This window comes from Microcaecilia unicolor, chromosome 3, assembly GCF_901765095.1.
Source record: "Microcaecilia unicolor chromosome 3, aMicUni1.1, whole genome shotgun sequence".
NCBI lineage: Eukaryota > Metazoa > Chordata > Amphibia > Gymnophiona > Siphonopidae > Microcaecilia > Microcaecilia unicolor.
The window spans coordinates 158,334,053-158,360,362 of NC_044033.1; the positions used below are offsets into that span (position 1 = coordinate 158,334,053).

At 41.9% G+C, this 26,310-nt stretch overlaps 1 protein-coding gene across 1 annotated transcript in view; it reads right to left on the minus strand.

Moving 5' to 3' along the window:
- Positions 1–26,310, minus strand: part of CRIM1 (cysteine rich transmembrane BMP regulator 1) — an 882,829-nt gene that overhangs the window by 164,814 nt on the left and 691,705 nt on the right. Inside the window, exon 8 of the mRNA XM_030196525.1 lies at positions 6,331–6,459. Within this exon, the coding sequence (XP_030052385.1) occupies positions 6,331–6,459 (129 nt within the window). The remainder of the gene's footprint in view (positions 1–6,330; positions 6,460–26,310) is intronic.

Here is a 26,310-nt window from a genome sequence, read left to right on the forward strand (position 1 = left end):
CTCTTTTTTACAAAACAATCTGAGATTCTCAAGATGCCTCACTGAGAGAGGAAGAGAGAGCCTGGGCAAGGCTCTCTAGAAGCAAACCCTATTGAAACTAGCTGGGAGGAATGGAGTGTCCTCCAGCCTGCAGAAATAAGCACTGGAAAGGCTTTTTACTGGCCCTAGGAGTTGGAAACTGGAGAAATGCTAGAAGCTGCACGCTGACCAGGGAAGAAACCAGAGGTGGGATTTATAAATTATAAGCTGTTTTATTATGGTTGGTCTTCTATGTGCAAGCAACCAGCATATAAAAGAGTAGGCCTGTGTGCTTCAGAGCAGAAGTTTTCAAGAGCTTTCTAGATGTCTCTTTATTGTCCCTGGTGATCTTAAACCAACATGAAACAGATTAACAGGCTCATTTTCAAAAGAGATGGACATCCAAAAAGTGACATAAATCGGCACTTGGATGTCCATCGCACAGAAAAGTCCAAATCGGTATAATCAAAACAGCATTTTGGACGTCTTTCTCGGAAGTCTGTCGCAAGGATGTCCAAATCTCAAGGGGCATATCGGAGGCGTGGTCAAGGTGGGACTTGGACGTCTTTGAGCCATAATGAAACAAAGCAAAAACGTCCAGCACTAAAGCTTAGACGTTTTGAGCTGAACCTGTTTTTATTAAGAATAAGGCATATAAAGGTGCCCCAAATGACCAGATGACCACTAGAGGGAATCAGGGATGACCTCCCCTTACTCCTCCAGTGGTCACTAACCCCCTCCCACCCCCAAAACGTGTGGTGAAGAACATTAATTGCCAGCCTCAGATGTCATATTCAGGTCCATGACAGCAGTATGCAGGTCCCTGGAGTATTTTAGTGCACTTCAGACAGGTGGACCCAGGCCCATCCCCCCACTACCTGTTATACTTGTGCAGGAAATTATGAGCCCTCCAAAACTCACCAGAAACCCACTGTACACACATATAGGTGCCCCCTTCACCTGTAAGGGCTATAGTAGTGGTGTACAGTTGGGAGTAGTGGATTTTGGGGGGGCTCAGCACAGAAGGTAAGGGAGCTGTGTACCTGGCAGCATTTTATGAAGTCCACTGCAGTGCCCCCTAGGGTGCCCGACTGCTTGTCCTGGCATGTCAGGGGGACCAGTCTACTAAAAGTGCTGGCTCCTCCCACGTCCAAATGGCTTGACTTTGGACGTTTTAAACTTGGATGTCTTTGTTTCGAAAATGGCCAAAAATCAAAGACGTCCAAATTGCAAAATGTCCAAATCCAAGGACGTCCATGGTATTTTCGAACACAAAAGATGCACATCCATCTTTTTCGAAAATGACCTTCTCCCCGCTTCAGAATTTGGACGTTTTTGTAAAACGTCCAAATTCCGACTTAGACGTTTCTTTCGAAAATGCCCTTCTATGTGTACTTAGTAACAGGAAGTGAAGAAACCCCACGCAAAGTGGCAGAATCCCAGAAAAAGTTCTGGTTTTTCAAAAGGAAGTTTGGAAAAAGAAAAGGACTATTGTGAAAATGCTAGATATCTTTTTGGTTGAGAATTGTTTCTGTTGTAAGACTTATGATTGAAAGGAAAAGGATTTTGTTCTGTGTTTTTGTTTGGAACAAAATTACAAAAATAAAAGCACCACTTCTTTTTTCTAAAGACTGTTTTTATATTGAAGTCATAAGAGGGTGTAAGCATTCTTCTAGAATGCAGGAGGGTCCATTGCCCGTAAGTCATGGTAAATATTTATTTATTAGGATTTCTTTTACGCCTTTTTGAAGGAATTCACTCAAGGCAATGTACAGCAAGAATAAGTCAAACATAAGTAATAGGCAATTACAGCAGTCCAAAAACAGCCAAATCCATTTACTAAAAGCACTGGCTGCACCTTTGCTATAAGAAAGTAGGATTCTCCAACAGTCCATAATTGACCTGGAGGAGGCATTCCCTGACAGTAGGTATCCCACCAAGTCTTAGTACTTTATCCACCTTCTCCTCCATAAATGGAATGATCTACAATAATATCATACAATCTCTTGCTATCTCCAATCTCAACACTGAAGAAAGGTATTTGATTTAGAAACACAGAAAATGATGGCAGATAACGACCATATGGCCTATACAGTCTGCCCATCCATACCAGCTACTAATCTCAACTATCCTTTCCTCTTTCTTAGTGATCCTCTGTGGTTATCAATCTATTGAGTTTTTTGTAAGTATCTCTGCTGTTTCCTTCTCACCCTCCAAATATGATTCTTTTCATCTCTACAGTTTATATAATTCTACCTCTGCATGTCTTACTTTTACCGACACACCTAATGACCTTGTCAACTTGCATTAACATGTTAGCTTTATAACTCTTGTCTTGAGTCTCTGTTGGAGAGCAGCTGCCAAATAAACATTATTTGAATAACATTTTCTAGTGCAGCCAGCTTACCAAGGGAGTTGGTAGAATCTCTGTCACTGGGCACGTTTAAGAAAGAAGATTAGATAAACATGTCTCGAATGGTTTAGTTACAGTGGATGCTGTCCAAGCACATCTTGAGGTTTCTTTCAGCACTGTCTATGATTCTATGCCAGTGGACCTCAATCTTTTTCTCCAGTATTGACAGGGAAATAGACAGGATTCTGCATTTAGACCTGAGGAAGCAGATTCAAAATAGAAGTGTTCTCCACATCTATTGAAATATTAACTGGCAGAGGTGGGATTTATAAATGCTTCTATACCGCCTTTAACAAAGTCTTCAAAGTGGTTCACAGAAAGGATGAATATCCTAGTCGGATAAGAGAAACACTTTCATTTTGGTTCAAACTTCAAAAATAATCCTACGAAGTGAACAAGTAAAACTTTAAAAACTTTACAAAAAAACTATTAAAGATCAATCGTAAAGATATTGGTATAGTGTTCCATATTTTTGGACCCTGGAAAGAAAAGAATGTTCTCAAATTGAAGACAGGAGCCATCACTTGCAGTATCTTGAAACTCCCTTCTTCTGCCTGATAAGATTTGACACAGCTTGCTCATCTATCTTCAGTGTCATAAACCCATCATTATGGAACAACCTTCCATTACATTTATGTCTTGAGTCATCATATCAGAAATCTAAAATAGAACTCAAGACATATTTCTTTGAAAAAAAAAACCCCTTTTGTATCCTGTCATCTTCTGCAGCAGGAGAGGCAAGTAAAGAGGTTACTTAAATGATGTTGAATTTATCTACTTCTTTTTACCCTTTTGGAATTGTAACTTTTATTTCTCCATCCTATACATTTGAGTGAATTATAAACCACTTAGATGATAATTTTGATGGGCCTGAACTTGAATTTGATCTCATCCTAATCTGTGTCTCCTGGTGCTTGGTGGTGTACCACGACAAAAGGGAATCTTCAACTTCAGTATCCCTCAACTTCCTTGCTAAAGAACCCTGAATTGTGGTTCTTTTGCAGTGGACACTCACCATTAATACTTAGGCAAGAAGGTTGAGATTCATAGAAAGCTGAGCGCCTGACCCTGGCCTCTAGTGTTAAATGCCTGAAGAGAATTTCCATCCAAATCAAGGGGTCCTTTTACAAATGAGCGCTAGCATTTTTAGTATGTGCTACAAATAAGCACAAGCTAAACTCTAGAGACACCCACGTCTCTAATGTTTAGTGCATGCTTATTTTTAGCACGCTAAAAACGCTAGCGTGCCTTTGTAAAAGGACCTCTTAGTACCTCAGTTTAAAAATGAAAATTCTTCAACTTTAGGAGACTAATTCTGAGGTTCTTAAATTCAGGCCTGGTATGCATTTAGGCTCCTAAGTTAGATACCTGGCACTAGAAATTTATGTTAAACTTCTAACTTAATTAGAAACAGAGAAAAACGTAAGCAGATAAAAACCTTATGGCCTATCCAGTCTGCCAATCCATGCCATCTACTCTCCCTATCACTCCCTTAAAGATCCTATGTACTTGTCCTAAGCTGTCTTGAATTCAGATACTGTTTTTGTTTCCACCACTTACATGAATTCACCGCCCTTTCCGTGAAAAAGTATTTCCTCAGATTACTTCTGAGTCTATCCCCTTTCACATTCATCTTATGCCCCCCTGTTTCAGAGCTTCCTTTCAATTGAAACTCTCCTGTGCATTTATGTTACGTGGAGGGGCATAATCGAACGTTACCGGCGATCTATTTTGTCGGCGGCGCAACAGCTGGCCGGAACCGTATTATCGAACAAAATGGCCGGCCATCTTTTTTTTCGATAATACGGTTTAGCCCGGCCAAATGCCAGAGTTCGCCGGGTTTGAGATCGCTGGTTTTGTTTTTCAGCGATAATGGAAAAAATGTCGGCCATCTCAAACCCGGCGAAATCCAAGGCATTTGGTCGTGGGAGGAGCCAGCATTTGTAGTGCACTGGTCCCCCTGACATGCCAGGACACCAACCGGGCACTCTAGGGGGCACTTCTAAAAATTTTTAAAAAATATACAAATAGCTCCCAGGTGCATAGCTCCCTTACCTTGGGCGCTGAGCCCCCCAAATCCCCCCAAACCCACTCCCCACAACTCTACACCTTTACCATAGCCCTTATGGGTGAAGGGGGGCACCTACATATGGGTACAGTGGGTTTGGGGGGGGGTTGGAGGGCTCAACACTTAGCACAAGTGTAACAGGTAGGAGGGGATGGACCTGGGTCTGCCTGCCTGGAGTGCACTGCACCCATTAAACTCTGCTCCAGGGACCTGCATACTGCTGTCAGGGAGCTGGGTATGACATTTGAGCCTGGCATAGAGGCTGGCAAAAAAGTGTTTTATTATTTTTTTTTTTAGTGTGGGAGGGGGTTGGTGACCACTGGGGGAGTATGGGGGAGGCCATCCCCCATTCCCTCCAGTGGTCATCTGGTCAATTGGGGCACCTTTTTGAGGCTTGGTCGTGAAAATTAAAGGACCAAGTAAACCCGGCGAAATACTGATTAATGCCGCTTTTGTTTTTTCCATTATCCTCAAAAGCCGGCCATCTGGTAGCCACGCCCATGCCCACCCATGTCCCGCCTTCGCTTCACCGCTGACATGCCCCCTTGAACTTTCGCCGGCGCGGTGACGGGAAAGCGGCGATGGTGTCAAAAACGCCGCATTCGATTATACCAATTTCACCGCTTTTGTGAAATCGCCATCCATCTTCCGATTTATGTCGGAAGATGGCCGGCGATCACTTTCGAAAATAAGCCTGATAGGTATTTAAATGTCTCTATCATATTTCCCCTTCTCCCACCTTTCTTCTAAAGTATACATATTGAGATCTTTAAGTTTGTCCCCATATGCTTTATGACAAAGACCTCTGACCATTTTAGTAGCCGCTCTCTGGACAAACTCCATCCTGTTTATATCTTTTTGAAGGTGCAGTCTCCAGAATTGCACACAATATTCAAAATGAGGTCTCACCAGAGTCTTTTATACAGGGGCATTATCACGTCCTTTTTCTTACTGGCCATTCCTCTCCCTATGCACCTAGTGTCCTTCTAGTTTTTGCCATTGCCTTTTCTGTCTGTCTGGCCAACTTAAGATTATCACGTATGATCACACCCAAGTCCCGCTCCTCTTTTGTGCACAAAAGTTCTTCAACCCCTAAACTGACACTTGCCCTTCAGCAATATTGCTTATTTCCCTTCTCCAGACGCTATGACTGACCCTGGCCCTGCCCACTTTCTAGATGCCTACATTTAGGTATTCAACAGTGGGAAATTTTCATTTGCACAGATCTAGGTGTCTAGATAAGAGGATCCCAAACCCATCCTGAGAGAGCTCCACCCAGACAGGTTTACAGGATATGCATGAAATATATTTGCATGCAATGAAGGTATTGTATGGAAATCTTTCTCATGAATATTCATTGTGAATTTCCTGAAAACTTGACTGGTTGAAGGGTCCTCCAGGACATGTTTGGGAAACTGAGGCCTAGATCTTTGAATATCTAACCCATAGTTCTCCATCTCTGAAGAAAAGTGCTGCCTGAAGAGCAGGCCCAAGAAGCAGACTTTGTCTGTTAGTAGTCAAACATTCCTGACTGATGTGATTTAAAACACAGATTTCAATATACTGACCTCCAGGTATCTCACATTTTGATTTTACTAACTGATATGTGGACAGTGCAGAAATAGTGCTGCTGCTTTTCCAATGAAACAAAGCAAGACAGCAGATTACCAGGTAAGAGTTAAAATATCAAAACTGGACAACACATCCTGATTATTTAAATCATTGGGATGATTTAATTTAAGTAAATGCTGAGGAAAACTACAATAGCTTACACTTATTTGGAACTACATTACTCAAAGAACAGAAAGCATGAAGAGAATGAGGTACTCACTGGTTTTGCACTGGCATACTCGGCAGCCATTTTGATCTAATTGGAAGCCATAGATGCAATCCTTCTCGGTCAGTGAGCAATTCAAGAGCAGCTCACATGTGGGAGGGCCTATTGTGATGTACGTAGGTTCTGCAAAAGTAAGACAAAAATGAAGTATTAGAAGTAAATAGGTTTATTAGGAGGAAGCAAGACAAGGTGGCGAGGTAAGAAGACAGAACTGGGCAATCAGGGTAATACAGATTTTCTATCTGTTCAAACACAGAAGCTGCTTTTTGGTACTCAAAGTTCTTGGATTTGTAGGCTTTTCTTCATGGCAGTATCATTACACAATGTTTGGAGAAAGATTCCAGACATTTTTAAATAACATATAAACACACACACAAAATAAGGTTCTAAGTCTGGACCCTCAAGTAAAGAACTTTAATTTCACTCTTCTCTGGTCTGTGCTGAAACAATGGAGCCAGGTGGAAATCTACCTCAACTTCAACATGCAAAAAAATGTACAGAACTATATGAATATGTAAGAACTCTTTTTTGATATGAAAATAAATTACCGTAAATAATTCCACAGAAGAAGGTGTTTTCCTAAAACATGAGAAAGCAGCTTGCTTGGGAGTAAAAGTTTAAACTGCTGTTGGAAGCATCTCACAAGAAATGTACAATCTTTTACTTGTAGATGAGCTATAGGACATTAATTTTATAGAGCTACTTTGCTTCCAGTTAAAAACATTAAAACTGTTTCACCTTGCCTGTGCAATTACTCTTTATTATAATACTGCATGTATCTACTTATATTCTATTTTGCTGTGCTCACACATGTATGTCACAAAACAAACTTCCATCTACAAATAACATCCTGTATTTGGCCTGGAGTGCCTCCTTCTGTTTCCTCCAGCAGCCCAAGCTACTTCATTCAGTATATGTGGGGCATGCATGATAATATTAGTTCATTTGTTCACAATAACTGCACAATGTAACATTTCTTTGCAAAAGTAGATGTGTGTGGTTGGCATGGCAGTGCACCGGAATGAATGGAAATTAGGTCAACAAACAGAAACCTGTAAAGCCATACCTTGTTTTTGGAATGATACATTTCTAGGCTAACAAAATGAGCATATCAAAGAAAAAAGTAACATCACTGGAAACTATAAATGAATCACAGATTGCATTACAGTGGTTGAGTGAAGGGGAAAGGGGTCGTGGGTAGATTGATGAGTCAGTAGATTGATAGAAAGGTGACTGTGAGGAGAAGTATCGCTTTTTAAAAGTTTGTTAAATAGAAAGTTGTCAAACTATTTTATTTTATTGCTCACTGACCTTTATTATTATTATAAGCTCATGTAACATAGTAGATGACTGCAGAGAAAGACCTGCACGGTCCATCCAGTCTGCTCGACTGTGTTTTCAGTAGTAGTTGAAGGTGTATTATATTTCCTTGCCCCCAGAGGGCTTATAATCTACTATTCAGCTGCGATTATCTGAGAACAAGTGGCTCTTAGCTGGATAAGTGCCGCTCACAGGGACCAGAGCTAGATTCTGGATAATGTTGCTGAAAATGCTCACTGACCAACATGGCACAGTCTGGATAGTGCCGGGGTAATCTAGGGATGGAATCAGAAGTTATCCGAGTACCGCAAAGGAGTTATCTTCACTTTGCTGGGTACTGGTGCTGAGTACAACTTCTGGCAACTCCATTATATCCAGATATTCAGAGCTAGTATCTGGGTATAGCTTGGTGCTGAAAATCCTGGTATAACTTTAAACCCCATAGTTGAGGTTTTAAAGCAAAGATGACTGAAGTGTTTAAATATAAGGGGATAAGTTTTTACTTGATGCAATGGAAGGTTAACCCCTTCATTCTAAAACAGGATGCTTAAATTTATGTGCGGACTGTCTGAATAAATTCGTTTGAATACATTTATAGAATACTAGCACTTACACAGGTAAGCACACACTTATAATATACTATCTCAATCTTCAGTTCTTTCACCATGTTTGCAATATCTTTCGTAGAGCTGACCCGTCGTTTTAGGGGACCTTTTCCTTAGTTTTTAGCTTAGCAGTACAGTATATTAGAGATGCTTTTATCTAGACACCATGCTATTGATCACTTATATATATATATATATTTTTTTTTTTTGTTTGATGCTCACCGATGTTACAATATACGATCCTTATATTCTTTTGATTTCCATATTGTATATTATATTAGCGATACCATTTTTATAGTTCTTATTTATTTATTTTCTACTTTACTGTCTTCTCCTTGTCTCCTGGTAGGAGATACATTATTTACCACTAGGATTTTATTGTCTTATTTCATTGAACATTGTGACTACTGCTTCAAATATACTGCACATCATTGTTTTCTTTCATCACACTTTCTTCACTGGAAGTTTGTTCCTTTTAGGTGTGAGCACTCCAGAGGGCGGGTGCGAGGGAAAGGCCACTAGAGGAAACCGGGCCTCAGATATGACAGACCTAAATCAAAAAGGAGAGTGTGTGTGTGTGTGTGTGTGTGTGTGTGTGTAACTAACAAGTTATTTTTCATTCAGTAATCTTTCATTCAGTAAAAAATGAAGTAAGTTGGAAGGCTGAAAAATACTCTGTAATGTTAAAAAAAATAATTAGTATCAGCATTAGAGAAGGGATTTAGCTCCTGTCTTTTCTCAGTTGTAACTCCAGGCAAGTTATACTGAGGTACTGTAGGTATTTTTCTATCCCCAGAGGCCTTACGATCTGAACTTGTACCTGAGGCAATGGAGGATTAAGGGGTCTTTCTACTAAAAAAAAATCCAAACCGCCCAAAACACAGAAGCCAGACTGATATATGGTAAAACACGATTCGACAATGCTAAACCACTTCAAGAAAAGCTGCACTGGCTCCCAATCAAAGAACGGGTCATCTTCAAAATCTGCACCTTAGTCCACAAAATTATCTATGGCTGAGTCCCAGGATACATGATAGACCTCATTGATCTACCAACTAGAAACAGACTCGGATCAGCACGATCATACCTAAACCTTACCCAAACTGTAAAGGACTAAAGTACAAAACAACTCACGCATCCAACTTCTCTTACATAAGCGCACTACTATGGAATGGACTCCCCGCATGCAGTGAAAACAATACATGACCACCTAAGCTTCAGGAAATCAAAAAAGCTTATCCCACTGATCCAACATAAATCCCCAAACCCAGCAACACAAGATCATTTACGATCGTACTGGACAATTTATTATCCTCGACCATGACGCTTGAAACACTTCTACCTTTGACTATAACACAACCTTGTATTTGTTATCAACTGTAATGGCAATCACCACTACGATACTTTGTAAGCCACATTGAGCCTGCAAATAGGTGGGAAAATGTGGGGTATAAATGTAACAAATAAATAAATAAATAAATAAATAAATAAGGTGTGCTAATGGATTTAGCACTCACTAAATCTGTTAGCACGTCTTAGTAAAATGACCCTTACTTGCTAAAGATCATCTCCTAACCATGATTATCAGTGATTAGCAGAAACCAGTTTTGCTGAAGAGAATTTAATTTGCACATTGTTCTTTGAAAGCACAGTACATATGTTGTCCAACAAAAAAACACCCTGTGAGCAAGAAGGGGATATAATCAAATTCCAGAAGCGATCTGTGCATTCTTATAACTTCCTTTTACGGATGCCAGCCAGGCTGGGATCTAACAGCAAAACTGAAGGTAGAAATGTTTGAAGTGTCCAAGGTTTTGAATGCCAAAACAAGAAGCTCTGTGTGCCACATGGTCAGCTCCCAAGGGATACAGTTGCCATGCTGATTGCCATAATAAATGGATTTTTGCTGAGGTGAAAGGTGCTATTGTGAATACCTTGGCACAGCTCCAGGCTCTGTGAGACTGATGTGAGCTTGAGTCAAATCTGATTTAAAAATTAACAGGATTTTATTCTTCTTAGCTAAACAAATTGATTAAATTGCTCCTAATCCTTCAGCTCTGCAGCAGACTCAGAGCTCCGCTGGTCAGCTCAGTGTGGTGTGCATTCTACTGATTTCACGGCAACACATGGGCAGCGGTTTATGCCTGGCTGAGAGGAACAGAACGTCTGCTGGGTTAAGGGTGATGAATATGAATGAGGCCCAAGTTCCTATATATGCCAGGCCTCTGCTATTAAACTTGTGAATCCACTTGCAGCAGATCAATAATTTATGTTAAATTTAACAAACCCCCTCCCCTTTCTTTTTTAACTCCTTTTGAAACAACTGAAATTGGCTGGTGTTTGCAAGACTGCTTTTAACGGTTTGGGGCAGGCGATGCTGACTCTGGAATGTGGAAAGAAATGACTCTTTGAGGCTGAAAAGGCTCTTAACTCAAGTGATAAGGACAAACGCAAGCTTTCCTGACATTCATTTTTTGACTCAGTAAATATGGTACACAGAGCTGTGGTTCATAGGCCACCTGAAATCTTAGAGGGGGCACTCCTGAACTTAGACATCAGATGATGTAGTACTTAAAATCTATTGCAGCAATTCAATAAATTAGTACCAAGGTGTAGACACCACAATGGGAGAATTAGTGCCAATTCTGTAACGGCTTAAGGGTATGCCTAATCTGTTATAGAATACTAGTATCAAACATAAACGGCGAGTGACCGTACTCACTCGCAAATGCGCAGTAGAGACCTTCTCTGCCCCGCCCCCACGTCAATACGTGATGACGGGGGGCGGAACACAGAGGGTCTGTACTGCGCATTGCTGAGGGAGGGACACTGCCGTCTAACGCTCCCCCCACCCGAGTCGCCGCCGCCACCCACCTTCTATCCGGTCGGGCCCTCGCTCCACTATTGAAACAGCGAGGGTCCGGGAACGCAGCACTGAGCTCTGCTGAGCTGCCGACATCGCCCTTCCTTCTTCTTCTCTGCCTCTGTCCCGCCCTCGATGACGTTACATCACACGAGGGCGGGACAGGCAGAGAAGAAGAAGGAAGGCCGACGTCGGCAGCTCAGCAGAGCTCAGTGCTGCGTTCCCGAACCCTCGCTGTTTCAATAGCGGAGCGAGGGCCCGGCCGGGTGGAAGGTGGGTGGTGACGGCTCGGTAGGGGGGGGCGCAAACTCGGAGGGGGAGGGGCAGCGGCGAACTCGGCGGTGGGGGCGGGCCTTTCAACCCCCCCCCCCTTCCTATAATAGCCCGTTTTTACGGGCTCAAAGTCTAGTAAGGTAATAAATAGAAATAAATCAAACATAGAAAAGAAAATACGATGATATCTTTTTTAATGGACTAACAATACTTTTTTTGATTAGCTTTCGAAGGTAACCCTTCTTCTTCAGATCGGAAATAAGTAAATGTTGACAAATATCAGAATATATAAGTGAAACACAAATCATTCCAATGACAGTGTCACAGGAAGAGGGTGAGGTGGGTTAGGTGAGAAACAGGGAGAGCTGGGTGGGTGAGAGAGAGGTAGAGATGGAGAGTGACAAAGCAGTAGAATTTTATGGTTTATAGTGGGATAGAAAGCCCAGATCTTTGTTAAATCCTGTCTGGTGAGTGTAAAAATAGTGAAGAATACTAGTGCAAAGCCGTATTGGGGCACCAAAAGTTAAGTGCGCCCACCTATGACAGGTCAATGGTTAGATGTGCCTAAGTGCACCATGTCAATGCATGCAACTGATAGTATTCTATAAGTTGTGTGCATTTTCTTGACAACATACCCACGCTCCATCTACATCTACGTCACCTCACAGTTGCATGCTAAGGAGTCCTTTTACAAAGGCGCACTGAAAAATGGCTTGAGGTAGTGTAGACGCAGGTTTTGGGCGTGGGCCGATCCATTTATCAGCACGCCTGTAAAAAAGGCCTTTCTCAAATTTTTGCAGAAAATGGACGTGTGGCAAAATCAAAATTGCCACGTGTCCATTTTGGGTCTGAGACCTTAGCGCCAGCCATTGACCTAGCGGTGAAGACTCACTCGGTAACCGGGCAGTAATGACCTATGCATGTCAAGTGCCACTTGGCGAACGTCCAAAAATACAAATTATTTTGGGACGCGTACCAAAATGAAATTACTGCAAGAGCCATGCGGTAACTCCATTTTGGCGCACGTTGGGCACGTGTAGATGCTTACGCGACTTAGTAAAAGGGCCCCCATGTGATTTAGGCACACTGTTTATAGAATAGTGTCCAGTACATATGCACAAAACGGCTAATTATTGGCACAATTCATGCATGTAGGGGCAGCTATTCTATTCACTGGGTGGACTTTAATGGGGGAACTCTATATATGGTGCCGAACGTTAGGCACTACTTCTACGCCACATTTTTGGCATAAAAAAGTGTTCCAATGGATGCAAAGTGCCGAAATGGCAGATCTACGCAAAAACACATGTACACACACATTTATAGAATAGTACCTAAGTGTTTCCATGTGGCTCTGCAAAGGGGGAGGGGGATATGGGTGGGTCAGAGGTGTTCCCTTAAAATGTACGTAGTGTTATAAAATAGTGTGGATTCACACCCAACTTGCACACTGGGATTAACACCGAGTTTCAGATTATATAAATCCTCATGCCCAAAGTTGAGTGCGGATACCGGTGCTACACACTATAAAGGGCACAAATCCCGACACGCCCATTATAGAATACCGTTCAGCACAAATTTTATTCAGCGCTGAAGTTTGAGCGCCATTTACTGAATCCAGGCCTAAGTGCTTAACTTTAGGTGCTAGCTTATAGAATTGTCTTTCATATTTTGTTGACATGGTGAGAATAAACATTCACTTACAATGGGAAAAAGTTACACTGCAAAACCAAATGACTCAGAGCTGTTTCAAACTCACTGAATAGACTTCCAAGTGAGAGCAGCTGCCCACCCCACCTCTCTGGCTCTGGAGTCTGCTACAGGCTGATTAGAGGCTCACTGTGACACAGTAATCAGGATGAACAACAGGCACTTGTCTTTTGTGTCTGACCCCTCTAACGAGGGCACTAGAGGGCCTGTGGCTTCAGCTGCTTAGGCATCCTTAGTTAGATTCATTTGCATGTTTATTAGCTAACATAGAGCCCATAGGAACGGAGGCGGTTGGAAAAAAAAGGTTGGCTAGATGGGACTGATGGCCTTTATGCTCCATTGATGTCAATGTTTCTGTCTCTGTGCTTAAATTCTTTTATTCTCTCTAGTGACTATACAGTTTCTGAGTTTAAAGGGGAAATTCACATTCTGGAAAACCAAAGCTGTTTCCTAGACAATCAAGTGAAATACCTCTCATGGCTATTCAGCTAGTTCTTGTCCTAGGCAAACTATTATCTTGATTTCATATGTTTTCTTCTTCCATTTTAGGGGCAATTCTACAACTGGGCACCTCCAATCAGGTGCCCGGAGGGCATGCGATAGGAGCCTATTCAATAAAAGAAAGTAGGCTCCTACACTAGATTTCTATAAAAGAATGTAACTGGGTGTATGAGTGGTAGCAGTTTTACTGGAGGGTGTATATGAGGAAAACTATTTTATGACTCAAACTTTATGAAGGCTGTGTTTGGTTCTGTTTTATTATTTATTGTGTTATGTTGTTTTTGATTTACGTTAAGTTGTTTAATGAATTATGTATGTTTTAAATTGTTACCCACCAAGAATGAAGAGATCGAACAAGATATAAATAACATAAATAAATAAAATAAATGCCTAACATTTAGGTGCCTGCACTTAAGCCAGTCACCGAGCTAGTGTAAGTGTGAGTGCTTAAGTGTGGCAGGTATGCATGAAAGTTAGAACATAAGTGGAAGCCCCGTCTCTGTCCTGCCCATGTTCCACCAAGCAAATGTGCTTGTGCATCTGCAGAATAGCACTTAAACGCCATGCTGGCACTTACGTATCTGTGCGCATATGCACATAAATGCTAGTATTCGAAATATGTACGTGTGTAACGCACATGTAAATGTCGGTGCCTACTTTACAGAACTGGTCCACTTGTGCGTGTGGAAAAAAACTTCGTAAATCAAGCCCTATAGACTAGTTTACACCAATGAGCATTAATTTTCTGCTAAAGTTAAAGCGCCAGAACAGAGAGCAGGTAGGCTTTGTCAGATTTCTAAAAGAACAGTTACAACTGGTTTACAGCCTTGTGGCTCAGATCACAGAATATGTAAGGACTGCACAGCCTGCTTCTTGGTGCAATGCCTCCCAGCTGTTCTCTGGCTTTCATTTCATTAATTTACAAACCAGCATCCACTGTGCTTATCCTGTGCCTGACTTAATTCTGTTGCTGTGCTTGCCTCAATTACCTCTGCTCAGAGACTGTTTCATGCCTCTACCGCCCTTTTCAAGAAGAAATATTTTCTGATGTTACTTCTGAGTCCACACCCTTACATCCTCATGCTTTAGAACCTCTTTTCCATCACAAAATACTTGCCTATAGTGCATTCTCTACATCTTTGCAGTATTTCAATGTCTCTGTCATAATATCTCCCACAGTCTCTCTCCCCTCCTCCAGGGTATACAGATTTAAATCCTTAAGTCAGTGATTTTCAACCAATTCCAGCCAGTCAGGTTTTCAGGATATCCACAATGAATATGCATGATATAAATTTGAATACACTACCTCCATTATATGCAGATCCATCTCATGCATATTCATTGTGGATATCCTGAAAACCCAACTGGCTGGTTGTGCCCCACAGACTGAGTTGAGAACCACTGTTTTAAGACTCATCTCTTTTTGTACAACCCTGCACTATTTTGGTAATCTGGACAGTCTCCATCCTGTCTCTGTGCTTTTTGGAGGAATGGCCTTCAAAACTGGATGCAATCTTCCACGTGGAATCTCACCAATAACCTGTCCAGAGAGGTGTAATCAAAAGCATGTTGAAGACAGTGCTTCCCAACCATTGTGTCATCAGTCGTGATCAGATATGTCACTGAAAAGTGTCACCACTATCTGATGTTCAGGTCCAGATCAGCATCTTAAAGCAATAAGGGCACACACTTGCAGTGTTTGTCCTGTTTGTCTGTCCTAATTAGATTGTAAGCTCTGTCGACCAGGGACTGTTTCTTCATGTTCAAGTGTACAGCGCTGCATACGTCCAGTAGCGCTATAGAAATGATAAGTAGTAGTAGTATTTCAATTTGCAGGAGCAACTGTGTAGGCTGACGTGCCATGTGCCTTGAGTTTGACAAGGTTGAGAAATATTGGTCTAAGGTATGAGCTGAGGATGGTTCCTTCTTGGCTCTCTAGCTGAAAAAGAAAACCTGAAAAGAGAGTAGGAGGCTTAATGCCTTGCCAGTCTACCCCAGTGGAGGAATATTTTGTACTTATCCCGTACCGGAATTGGCGAATGCCTTCACGGTAATATGTAAGCCACATTGAGCCTGCAAATATGTGGGAAAATGTGGGATACAAATGTAATAAATAAATAAATAAAATATTAAGCCACCCCTGTAAAAATAAAATCAGAACAATGATGTCAGCAGATCTCACATTTTTCACAGAAGGGGAGGACTTGGTGACATCACTACAAAGCAGCTTTTTATACTCAATAGATGGCCCCAGCAGCACTGGCCTAAAGAAAACACAGATAGACATGAGAGGCAAAGATCCATACCAGATGGATAGCAGAAATTAAAGAATCCAAAAAAGGGTCATCAACCACAGCGATGACATTAAAAAGTTTTATTAAATCAAATATATATAAAACCCTACAGGGCCATGCTTTGAAAAACCTTCATTGGGGGTATGACTTTAATAATAAAAAGAAATAAAAAATAATAGATAAATGACATACAGCATAAGTGGAGCAGAATTTTAGTAAGGATGTCCGAGTCAGAATATGGACTTCCATTTGTATGTAAAATATGGATCTCCCTTTCTCATGTATTTCAGAACAGGCTCTTTTGACAGATAGCCTGTTCTAAAATGTTCAAGTGCTGGCTACACCCAGCATGAATATCCATTTTAAAAACTGAAATGCCCAAACTGTGAACGGGGCAAAACAAGGGACATGGATGGCTTTGTGGCAGCAGAAAAATGTCCATATTATAAAACAGCCCCACAGAGATTTCATATGGTAGATTAACCTAATGGTTAGAGCAGCCAGCCGGAAGATACAGCAGAAAATGAGAGGTTGCAAGTTCAAATCCCACTGCAGCTGCTTGTAATACTCTTTTTTAAATTGTGAACCCTCTAAGGACAAGAAAATACTTACTGTAACATCCCTTACTTACGCCCTCCAGTGGAGAACTGCTCAATTGAAGCATCTTTCTGCAACCTGGACATACCAAGTAACAGGTCTAAATATGGGTGTCTATCTTTTTGGATATGGATGTCCCTTCCCCTTCTGCAATTGGAGTTAGATGTCTATCTTTTGGCCCCTCCCTAGTCCCACTGAAAACAGGCTGAGACCATGCCCCCTTGCCATATAGACATATCCTGGCTGTATAAAATTGGGATTTTGACATCCGTGAGAAACAGACATCTAAATGCCAGTTTTCAGATGTCCAAAACAGGAGTAGAGCTTCTAAAAAATCTACCATAATGTAATAACACATACAATAATGATGCCATACATATAATTAGATGACACAATAATAAAATACATAATTAAAGTGTAATGTATAAAAAGTCAAAATAATTACACATAAAAATATATACTTATCATACAAACAAACAAAACAGAAAGACATAAAACAGCAGCATCACGCTCACCAGTTTCAAAATGGTGCAGCACTTGTTCAAAGCAAAAATTAATAAAAAACATTGCATGCCATTTATAATTCAATCAAGTCAGAACTATTTTAGTTTTTCACCCCTTTTGGAAGATTTTTATAAACATATCCATGTGTATTTGATTTTTAAAACACGTTTTAATCTCATCATTCTAGTTAGTGACCTTTGTTTGGATCCTCTGCTTTCTGCTAAACAAAACACAGCCTTAAATTCTAAGAACAGATGTTTCCCCTTTAATCTAAGCATTAGCTGTCACTCTCATCACTTCTTTTCTTCTTTTCCTCTGGTCTGGTATTCAAGAGCACTTCCCTCTAATTCTATAATCTTGCATGCTAATGGCTAATGTGCAGTTAACATGAGACACCTACTGCCTCCTAAGTAGGAGATGCTAAGTGCTTCTGAATTAACAGTGCATTGGACCCATACATTAATGGCAGCATTAATGCATGGACTAAATGTGAAAATATTGGGAATCCCCCTTCTTGAGGGGGGGGGGGGGTTAGTTTTGGGCTTCTCACATGTCAAAATCCTGTGTTAATAGCACATTAAGCTCAAAACTTAGCAAACTTTAGTAAAAGGACCCCTATTTTTTTCATTTGATATGTAAGTATGCTCTGGAATTCGTTATCAGGGAATGTGGTGAAAGCAGTGAGTGTAGCAGGGTTTTTAAAAAAGGACTGGACAAGCTCCTAAAAGAGAAGTCCATTATTAAGGCAGACATGCGAAAATCCACTGTTTATTCCTGGCACAAGCAGCATGAAATCTATTTTACTCTTTTGGGATCACCAGGTACCTATGACCTATATTGGCTGGAAACAGGATGCTGAGATTGATGGACCTTTGCTCTGTCCCAGTATAGCGATGTTTATGTACCTAAATTAGGGGCCCATTTACTAAATCTTATGGCACACTAAATTCTGCATGTCCTATTTTATACCTATGGGTCACGTGGCACTTAGTGTATGCTAATGTCCATTAGTACGCGCTAAGCTTTAGTAAAAGGGTCCCTTAATTACCTGTCTGTCTTTACACAGGAGAATATAACACAGTAAATGATGGCAGATAAAGACCTGCACAGTCCATCCAGTCTCCAGTTTTAGAGTCATCACACAAGAAACCTTCTTTCACAGTGATTATTCAGAAAATCAATGTAAATTCAGAATGTGTAAAAAGAACAAAGTGACAAACTAAAGAGAAGTATATCCCCAGAACCAGATGGTATTCATCTTAGAGTTCCAAAAGAGCTCAAACATAAACCTGTCAATATTCAGCTGGCGAGACTGCCACTAGAGGTCATTACAGCTATTTGACGGTGAGGCCACAAGGGGCAGGAACAAATGGGCATCCTACCAGGGATCTTAAAGGTAGACATGGGGAGCCTACAGGTGGTGGGGGTTGTTGTTGTGGAATCTAGTTCCCTTCAGGGAGAAGAAGCAGGGGATCAGAATTGGGTGCAGTCAAGGAGGAGAGGGTATGGATTCTGGGAGGGTCTAGAAGGAGGGAGCCTCTTGATCTTCAGGGGGGGTTAGAAGGGAGGGAGGGCCTACTGATCTTCAGGGTGGGAAGTTGGGAGGGAGGGAAGTCTACAGCTGTTTTGGGCCAGTTCCCAGAAGTAATGTAGGTACTGGCTGATATTCAGGGGCCCTTTTACTAAGCTGTGGTAAAAGGGACCCTGTGATGGCAGTGGATGCTTTTGCCGCACGCTGAGGCCCCTTTTACCACAGTGGTCATATGGAGGAGGAGCATTTACCACTCACTGAGGTGGCGGTAAGGGCTCCCATGCTAACCCAATGCTAATCTGACCTTGAACTGCAGAGGTAAAGGCAGAATAGAAGTCCTGGTGTAACATAACATAACATTTATACCAAATGTTTCCTCTGTTGGAAGGTCTTACTCAATGAATCCTTTCTGTTCCAGACATACCTTATAGCAGGGGTTCCCGCATCCTTTTAACTGATCAATGAAACTCTTGCATCTTCTTTCTAAATCACGTGTCCACCAGTGGTATAGCCATGGGGGGGGGGGGGGGGGCAGAAGGCCTGGTCCCCATTTTGGGCTCAGTCCTCCCCTCAAATTGTGACATCATTGCTATGGCTGCCAGGGATCCCCAAGCTCCACTAGGAGAAGAAGTCCTCCTCTGGATACCGGAAACTCCCCAGTGCTCACAGTCAGTGGCATTTTCCATAGGCTGCAGATGTGCTGGCCCCCTCATGGAAAGTGCCACTGACTGCCAGCATTGTGGAGTTCTTGGATTTTGGAGGAAGACCTCTTCTGCTGTAAGGGCTTGGGGATCTCCACTAGCTCAATTATTTAAAGGTTGAGTAGAGGGCTGGAAGGGGGGAGGAGAACAGGCATGGAGAGGAGGAAAGGGTGGATAATGATGTTCTGGATAACTTGTAGACTATGCATGATCTCTTTTAGCAGGCTAAAATACGCACATTGCAATCATCTGTGTGATAACCAATTGGTACATTACCAATTTAAATGCCCTATTATTCAACAATGTGTGTACACACCTTACTGAACATACATTATAGAAGGTCCATAATACTATAGTAAGGTGTGGATCTTCAGATACAAAGATGGCAGTTGGCAGATATGGTAAGCTTTCCAACAAGAAACCTGCTTGCACAGAGCAATGGTTACAACCCCAAAACAACAATGGTATGACAGCATTCAGCTTTCAAGAAGGTGCTGGGGCACCAGTTACAGCCCTAAACACTTTGTGTTATAACTTGCATGGAATTGCAGATACAGTCCCCAGACAGTAGTATCATGACTGTCTCAGGCTTCCAAAAAGGTATTTATATAGGCTGCACAGAACATTGGTTACAACTATAACATCACTAGTACTGCAACATGAAGTTTTCAGATTGAAGTGATCTGCATGAAGGGTTCATTGTTAAAATTCAAATTTCAACGGGCACAAAGAGGCTAAGATTTTGGGAAACAGCCTCACTACTTTTGGTGTCTATGGGAATTACTACAAAATGTGGTTATAAGATATGGAATGGAGCCTGCACATTAGATTAAATAATGATCTTGTAAGAATCAAAACTGAAAATGACAAGACATGAGCTCAGATTCTATATAGCGTGATTGAAATTGCATGCACAAATCCAGTTATACTCTGGATTTGCATGCATAATTTAATTACTTAGCAATCCAATCGGTGCCGATAATTGCCACTTAACAAGCAATTGTTGACATTAATTGACGTTAATTAGCATTTACGTGCAAAACTTGCTAGTCATATTCTGTAAAGTGGTGCCCATAAATTCTAATGCACGCTGCCAAAAAGGGGCGTGGCCATAAATGGCCTGTGGGCGTTCTGATAATCTAAGCGCATGGTTATAAAATACACCTAACTTAGGTGCCGGTATTTACACCAAATAAACACGCCTAGAATTAGGTACCAGCATGGCCACTAGGCGTATTCTATAAACTGGCTAGGTGTATTCTACAAACCGTGCCTAAATCTAGACGCCTAGGCTGAAATATTTCTAGCGTCAACTTTTCAGGCGCCATAAATAGAATCTAGTCTGAAATGACCTAGTGGTGGCAATGGAGAAGACCAGTGCTTTTAACAGATTTTGGGCATTTTTGAGACAGATGTGGAGAGGGATGGGAGGTGAGGTGGAAGACACTGGGGAGAACAGGAGGGAGCTGCTTTTATGTGGCATGTGGAAATTTATATGCTTGTCTAGTCAAAATGAATGAATTTCAACTGAGCAGACAGGATGGGCCAATTTTGTTTTCAGCCTGCATTTATTAAGTTGTGTTACTACATACAGAATGTGGCCTGAGGGAACTGAAGTTATCTGTGGCCTGCATTCTGCAAACAACTGTGCAAATGGCAAAATACCTGACAATAATCTGGCCTGTGACATTTTGTCTCATGCTGGAAAAAGATGCTCACGCTGCCGTAGGGCGATATTTAGCTCTGTCATGTAGAGATCTTTTCAGTGGAGTAGTTTCCTTTCTAGAAGTTGCAAGATATTAAAACTTTTAGCAAACTTTGCTATTTCAGCCCTGTATAAACAAACTGACAAGTTGTTTTTTTTCACATAATTTTGTCCAGTTCTTAATCCTGGTCCTCAATTGCAAGTTCTTAAAGGCAGGGACCTTATAGCCTCATAAATTATTTTAATGCAAGGCACACTGACAAACCAAGAGATAAATATTATAGAGCATACTTTGGTTGTGTTATCAGCAATCTCTGAAGGCAGGTACCAGGGTAAATTGCTGTTTATCTGAACCAGAAGAAAGGTTTAGCACAACTCAATGGACCTTGGATAAGATCTGCAATATACTGAGCAATATCCAATCAACCCATGGTTAGGCAGTCCAAAATTTACAAGACAGACATTTACAATTTCTTTTCTACAATATAATCAAGCACCCGTACCTGAAAACATAAGAAAATGCTGGTACTCAATAACCATCTGATAAACCTTGTCTACGCGTGCCCAACGCATGCCAAAATGGACTTACCGCCCGACTACCGCGTGGCTCTTGCGTTAATTTCATTTTTGGTCACGTCCGCTACGTCTGGAAAATATTTTTTATTTTCTGGCATACGTCCGCATCTGACACACGCTGGTCATTACCACCCAAACTCTTTACCGCTACGTCTATGGCTGGCGGTAAGGTCTGAGACCCAAAATGGACGCGCAGCAATTTTGATTTTGCTGCACGTCCATTTTTTTTTGGGGGGGGGGGGGGGGGAAGAGGCCTTTTTTACAGGCGTGCTGAAAAATAATTCTGCGCGCCCAAAACCCACGTCTACACTACCGCAGGCCACTTTTTACCGTGACTTAGTAAAAGGACCCCTAAGGAAACAGAGCTGACACCGACAGCCTGGTGGGAGAATCAGAGCAAAGCCCAGCCTTAAGGGGCAGGGTCAGGAGCTGATAAAAGCAACTGCTTGGAGAAATTTCTGGTCTTTGCTAGCTCACCTCCGCCGAGACCCATAGCACTGAGGGGGAAGTCCTGGGACCCAAAGCAGGAGAAATTTGCAGTGTGTAGTGATTGGAAGCCTCTGCTTCACAGCTGCAGGTGACTGAAGGGAGTTCCTGAACAGGGAACATAAAAGAGTGCTTAGGGGACAGTACACCCCAGGTAGGAGAAGTGGGAGCAGGTGTGCCTCACTTCTGGCAGGACTTTCTTTTCATATGTGAATGACCCCTGTTCCAGGATATGACATAGAGTAAGTGAAGAGATTATGTGGAGATGATTGAGCACTGATAGGAAGCAGTATGGAGATTACCAGTGCTGATTCCCTGATTGCAAATAGCAGAGATGATAAGTCCTTTGTTCTGGTTTACAAATAGAGGAGATTTAAATAGAATTGAACTGTGAGTTTGAAAGCCCTGCTATCGTGTGGAGAGTATGTTTTGCGCTGTGCTGATTATCTGAAGAAAAACACCCTGAATTGTACAGACCAAGTTGACAAGTTTATGAATTTTCAACCTACTGTTCGTAAAGCAAGTTGAAGTTTTTGCAACTGAGACTTGGTGCTGGTATGGTATGGTAAGCTCCTGAGTGTCCATTTACAGGGTTTTGTGCTACTTCACACAGTGTCTGTCAGTGGAGAGAAAAGAACAGTGGGACAAGCAGGGAAAGAGACCATAAGTAGCGCACTGGGGTGGGCCACAGGGACCATGGCTCTACCAATTTTTTTTACCCCACACAGCACTGGGGGGGGGGGGGGGGGGGGGGGGAAGGAAGAGACATAGCTTAGTTTGTTTTGAGGTTTGGATTGGAGGTTGAGAAAGAGTGCTAGAAAGGAAGGAAGGGAGACAGTGTGCATGAAGGAGTAAGGGAATGAAGAGAGAGAGAAAGTGTGTGTGCTGGGGAAGTGGAAAGTGAGAGATGGGAGAGATATGAGGAGAGGGGGAGGAGAGAGAAAAAAAGAGATCACAGAGGAAGAGAAGGTATAGGGAAGAGATAGAAAAAAGCAAGAGAGGAAGGATGAAAAAGGGGAGGAGAGAGAGCAAAGGAAGAATTGCTGAGAAGGGAGGAAAGAAGAGTAGGAAGGGTCAGACACAGAAAGAAGGAAGGAAGGAAGGAAGGAAGGAAGGAAGGAAGGAAGAAGAGGGGGGGGGGTGGAATAAATGAGGGAAAGAGATGATGGATGAGGGAATTTTGAAGAAGTGAGGAGAAAAAGTGTGTGTGAAGGTGAAGGTGAGGAACAAAACCTGTGAGGAGGAAGAGGAAGAGGAGGAGGAGGAGAAGAGTATAGGTAGGAAAAGTTCAAATAGAAGAAATGGAACCAATAACTTTAGTTAAAGAAAGATGACAAGTGGATGAGAAAATCCAAAGGAAATGCTGAGAGAATAATATGAGGAACAGAAAAAAAGAATGTGAGAGAAAAAGAGGAAATGTGTAAAATGAAAAATGAGATAAAAGCAATACAAAAGTTGAAAAGATATTGTCACCCTGCTGCAGCTACAACTGAGTAGGTGGAAAGGTTGAACTGGTGGTGGCAAAAGGAGTGATGAGAGATAAAGAGTGTATGTGTGTGTTTATATTGGAGGGGCAGAGAAAACCAATCAATGTCCGAGGGTAGAGGCTGATTGAAAACCAGGGTTCTCGGTTTCGACAGAAACCAAATCAGAAGCTGAAATTTGCCATTTGGTTTTGGCTGACAACGAAACTGAAAATGCCTATTCCTCCCCTCCTCAGCAAAGAGTGGGTCCTTCTAGGCCAGCCGTAACCAACCCTCCCACCACCCAAAGGCCCTCTCCAGGCCTACTTTTAAATGCCCTAGTAGTCTAGTAGTGCCTCCCCCTTGGGCTGCCTAGGCTGACCTTTTAAATCTCCTGGCGATCTAGTGGCTTCTTCTGGGCAAGAGTGATCCCCAGTTGCTCTTGCCCCTGCCAGTTCCTCAGCCAAAATGTCCGCCAGGACTTCCCATGGCAGCCTTGCAAGACTGAAGTGGTAGTATCAATGGCCATTTTGAGATTGGAACCAGTATAAGCAGGAGCAATTTCCAGTTAGCAGGCACCAGTAGAACACCAGAGCACTTAAAAGTAGGTCCAGGAAGGGCCTTTCGGTGGTGGGAGAGCAGAGGGACTGTGGCAGTGGCTGGCCTGAGAGGTGGTCTGGCAGCCTGAGGTGGGGGGGGGGGAGAGTTTCACTTTCAGCTGAAAATGTACTGGCACCTTTGTCTAAAACTCAAATCCAGATTTTGGGGCGGTTTTAGTGTTAAATCCAAAACCGTAATTCGGTCAGCCTCTATCTGAGGGGACAGGAAAAAAAATGAATGCCCCTAATCTGAACTCCCTACCCCTTCCCCCTCCCCCAAATGAAGTAGCATAGATGTAATAGGCTTGAGCTGTAGGAAGGAGGGAATTCTATTTATTCAGATTTAGCTGATGCTCTTCCAGCAGCAACTCAAAGTGAATTTTATTCAGGTATTTCTCTGTCCCCGGAGGGCTTACAATATAAGTTTTTTTATACCAGAAGAAATATAGAGTTAAAAGGGCAATTCTATAACAGGGTGCCCACAATTAGGTACCTGGAGGACCCTCCCTCAGGGTTCAGTTCTATCTCCTCTCCTTTTTAACATCTTTCTTGATCCACTTGCCTCCCTTATGCTACACCTCAGTGCCAACTTTTACTTTTAAGCAGACAACATCCTCCTGCTTTTCCCTTTTTCTCTATACCACACTGATCTTACTCATGTCCAAAATTGCCTCCATTCAATCCTGGCTTACTGCTCACTAACTCATCCTAAAAGCTGATAATACTATTGCTTGTTGGGTTACAGGACCCCTTCCAATTCCCACAATCCCTCTTCTCCTTTTTGTTCGGGTTGTTCAACCTGTTCAGTCTTTTTGGTATCTGGGTAATACCCTGGATTCGGAACTATCCTTTGTTCAACATATCTCTTCTGTTGTTAAATCAGATTTTTGTCTTATTCGTAAGATTCATTCTATCAGTTCCTCCTTACATACTTTGGCGTACGTTTTTATAATTTTCAAGCTATATTACTGTAACTCTATCTTCGCAGGTCTTCCTAACTCTCAGCTAAAAAGACTCAGGCTGCTTCACAATTCTGTTGCCCATTTTCTCTGTGCAGCTAAGTGCTTTGATCATGTCACCCCATTGTTTCTATGTCCTCACTGGTTGCCTTTTCCTAACAGGTCTTTTTTACAGATTCTCTGGTTCGCAAAACTTATCACACTGGTTTTCTTTTTTTTTTTTTCTCTCCTCCATGATTATCCCATACACTCCCCCTAGACACTTGAGTTCCTTGGACTCTCACTGTTTAGTTCTTCCTGCACCAAAATTGGCTCACTTTGAATCTATATGACATACTCCTTTTAATTTTTTTGGCCCAAAACTCTGGAACAATCTACCCCCTTTTATTTGGTCTAAGCCTTCATTTATGAAATTGAAACCTCTACTCAAATCCCATTACTTTTATTTAGCTTTCAACTGTGATTTTTCTTTTGATTAGGGTTCAATTGATATTATTTAAGTTAAGCTCTGAGTGCTCTTGATTTGTTTGTGTCTTTCCTGTCATAATGGAATTCTTTCTTTGTTTTTATTTTTGTATTTTTAGCCTGTTTGTAAACCGCCCTGAACTGCCTGTCCAGAAAGTGTGGTATAATAAATTTTAATAAACATAAACAAAGAAATAAAGGTGCCTACTTTCCTATACAGAATACTACCCCAACCTGGTATATACCTGCCTAAAATATAGGTGCAAGCACTCACACCAGATGTAAACCTGGAAACACAACTTACAGTATGCTTAAGTTACCTTTTAAGTGGGAGCCCAGCCTATGCCCTACCCATATTTTCCCCTTGCAAATGCACACTATGGGATGACAACTACTGTCAGAAGAGCTGTATTGAGGGTTCAGTCTCATAAGGAAAGGGAAATGGGACTTGATATGCTGCCTTCCTGTGGCATTTTGCAACCACATTCAAAGTAGTTTACATATATACAGGTACTTATTTTGTACCTGGGGCAATGGAGGGTTAAGTGACTTGCCCACAGTCACAAGGAGCTGCAGTGGGAATTGAACCCAGTTCCCCAGGATCAAGGTCTACTGCACTAGGCTCCTCCTCCACTCCCCTTTGATCTTCTGCTAGTGAAAAAGCAAGAAATGAACCAAGCTAGTCACCTTGAGAGAGTGGAGAAAGGAGAAAATGTGGGATCTGGGTAAACAAATCACTTTCCCACTATCAACAGAGTGTCTGCAGGGCACTAAGAAATTTTTCAAATGAAAGCTGGCTTATAGCCTGACATACCATATAAG